The sequence below is a fragment of the Panthera tigris genome, chromosome A1 (assembly GCF_018350195.1).
Source record: "Panthera tigris isolate Pti1 chromosome A1, P.tigris_Pti1_mat1.1, whole genome shotgun sequence".
Lineage (NCBI taxonomy): Eukaryota > Metazoa > Chordata > Mammalia > Carnivora > Felidae > Panthera > Panthera tigris.
This window is the reverse complement of record NC_056660.1, coordinates 164,588,272-164,591,386: the sequence shown is the minus strand read 5'-3', so window position 1 is coordinate 164,591,386 and position 3,115 is coordinate 164,588,272. Positions and strand designations below refer to the sequence as shown.

The window sequence follows — 3,115 nt, the reverse complement described above, 5'->3', positions numbered from 1 at the left end:
TATTTTTTTCAGATATTTCTTACACTTTCACATTCTTTCTTACTCTACATTTATTCATTTGGACTTTCATGACTATTTAACACTGGAGAATAAAGGATGTATTAATGTGTGTGTGCATATGTGTGTGTTTGTGTTTATGTGTGTGGCCACTACATCAAGTAGTTTAGTATGGAATAAAGAGTTGACACCTAAAACACATTTGATGCATTTAATGAGGCACTTTCTCAGCCAAGACTACTGTAAGAAATGTTCCAAAAATAAAATAATTTACATATATATTTTGACTCTGTGTCTCCTGCAGTGCATTCATTTGAGCCCCAGAAAGCACACATTTAAAAATCGGGGAAGAACTCTGGGAAAGATGAGTAGAGTTGAACTGGCTCATTTCTTCGTGCTCTTAAAATATGAAAATGAGTCTTCAGCTGTAAATGAGGACTGAAATCTCCACTGACTTCAAGGGTACATCTGGGCTATAAGGCCGTCATATGTGCTAAAATTTATCCTGAGTACAAATTGGAGTTCCTAGCTGTGAGAAAAAAAATTAGGGTTACTTAAAAATATAATCAGTCAACTAGAAGCTTATTATTGTGTAGTCAGTAACCATCTGTAGTCAATAAAAAACTACCAGTTGGCCTAAATATGTAGAAGCACACTGGTCACTTGTGTTTCGTCTTAGATTTGGTCCTATGCCCATGTGCACCTGTTTATCCATGCCCAAACACTGTCATGTAGATTGCAAGAGGTAATAAGTGCAATGCTAATGAGATACTCAATACACCTGCAGGCAAGCATGTTCAGATTTTTATCCACATTTGCTTTAGAACGAAGGTTCTACTACTCAGTGAAGGTATGCCAGCAAGTTTATATCCGCAAGCCCAACTTTAGTCACAAAAATGAAAAATAGAAACATACAGATGAATATGGTCTACATGTACCTTTATTTCATGAAAATTTAAGTTTAAATCAGGGTTGCAAAACTTTATAAATTGTTTCAGGAATTACAGTGATTCAATATAAATGAAATCACAGCTGGTATTGATATAAGACTGCTGTGAAGAATAGCTTTGCTTAAAGGTGCTGCTATCACTTGGTCAAGGGTTGTTTAAAAGTAGGAGAAAGGTCTATGGAATAAAAATAATAAATAGTGGAAATAAATAAAAGGGAAAACTATTGATATAGCATGAAAAATATAAAATCCATTAAAGTAATAACAGTTCAATCTACAAAAATTTCTCAAGGTATCTTGTAAAATAGCTCTGCATGATTCCTCTTATTTTCAGGCATGATGCTCTATATAAATGGGTTCAGGTTGTTACTGGTATGGTAAAGTGAAAAGCTTTAACCACCATCAGAAAACCTGCAGTTGTCAGAAAACAGGAGTTGTCACTAATGTGTGAATTTGAGAAATTTCTTTACCTCTGTGATCAGCAGTTTCTTAATTAATAAAAAAAAATCACAGAATAATAACTCAAATACCTTTACTTTAGAAGTGAAAAGACTCAGCTCAGAGATAAAGTAATTTGCTTTATATTGTCAACTGAAAAATTACAGCTGAGGCTAAAGTTTACATTTCCAGACCTTGAGTTTAATGGGTTTTTTCAGGACTTTGCTATTCAAAGTATGGTCCCTGAAGGAACAATATCAGTGTGACTGGTGAGCTTGTTAGACATGCAGAAAAGCTGTCTAGATCCCAGAACTAGTGACTCAGAAACTGCATTTTAAACAGATCTTCTGAGTTGGAAAAGCAATACCTTGCAATTTACTGCCTTCTCACTCCGTGGTTGATGTGGGGGAACAAGTGAGTTGATAAATGTAAAACAAACTATGCTCAATACAGTTATAATGCAATATAACTGTACTTAATGGTACCTCTAAAAGTGCTTTTAATTCAAAATTTGGAATTGAATAAGAATTCCATTGTATAATTTTACCAACATCCTCACATTCATCAAAACCCCATATTCCAATGAATTAAAAATTTTTCCAAGTCAAACTGACAATAACTATTTTAATTAAATATTCATGGAGTATGATGCAGTATTTAATCTACAAAAGATTTCATCCATGAATGCTAGAAGAGTTACAGAATTTATATTTTCTCTCCGTCTCTCAAAATTTGTTTTATGATTAGATGCAAGCAAAGTTATAATCTGAGAAGCATGAGGAAACTGTGCAAGAAGGTAGCAGTGGAAGTAAATTTTCACACACCCATTTCTGATATATTCAAAGGAATTTGTTGTCCTTAAAGTGATAAGAATAGTGGTACCAATTTTAAATTCTCACTTTTTAGATAAAGAAACTTAAATATGGCAATTGCATATTCTTTGAAATAAGCATCTTAACTTCCTTTCTGCTGTGGGCTCAAGTGGCTGGTGTTGAGATGGGCTGGTGTCAGGAAGGTGGTGCCAGTCTGGACTAGACGCTATTCTGGACACAAAGCGGTCATTGTGAAGAACATTGATGATGGCATCTCAGACCATCCCTACAGCCATGCCCTGGTGGCTGGAATTGACTGCTATCCCTGCAAAGTGACCACTGCCATGGACAAGAAGAAAATCACCAAAAGGTCAAAGATCAAGTCTTTTGTGAAAGTTTATAACTACAGTCACTTCATGCCCATAAGACACTCTGTGGATATCCTCTGGGACAAGACTGTGGGCAAGAAGGATGTCTTCAGAGTCCTTGCTCTTAAATGCAAGGCCCAACAAGAGGCCAAGATCAAGTTCAAGGAGAGGTACAAGATCAGCAAGAACAAATGGTCCTTCCAAAAGCTGTGGTTTTAGATATGTTCTGTTTCAGTCATTAAAAATAACAACAACAACAACAACAACAACAACAACAACAACAACAAGAAATGCATCTTAAGTGCCAAACACAGTACTTGAATAAGTACCAAAAAATTCTTTACAAAAAACTGGGGGGTAGGGTGGCATGAGGCAAAACCTTTTTTCTTTCTCGTCACCTAATAGAAGAAGGAAGGAAATGGGATTGAAAGACTGTTATCACCAAAGAAAAAACATGACTTCTCAACAAAACTGAAACTTAAGATTCCTTTGTCTTAATCCCATTTTGAGAGGAAGAGACATTCATTTGAGAAACACTGTACCACTATGAC

General features: G+C 35.4%; 1 protein-coding gene across 1 annotated transcript; it reads left to right on the top strand.

The window, feature by feature from the left end:
- The first annotated feature begins 790 nt into the window (after positions 1-790).
- Positions 791-2,783, top strand: LOC102955759 (60S ribosomal protein L27-like). Its single transcript, XM_042956684.1, has 2 exons — positions 791-847; positions 2,367-2,783. Exons 1-2 carry the CDS (start codon positions 791-793, stop codon positions 2,781-2,783), a joined length of 474 nt encoding a protein of 157 aa, XP_042812618.1.
- The last annotated feature ends 332 nt before the right edge of the window (positions 2,784-3,115 follow it).

Excerpts from the sequence above, each read along its gene's own strand:
- LOC102955759 (XM_042956684.1), top strand. The coding sequence starts at position 791 with ATGTTCAGATTTTTATCCACATTTGCTTTAGAACGAAGGTTCTACTAC. Across the intron at positions 848-2,366 it reads GGTTCTACTACTCAGTGAAG|TGGCTGGTGTTGAGATGGGC; the intron begins GTATGCCAGCAA and ends TGTGGGCTCAAG.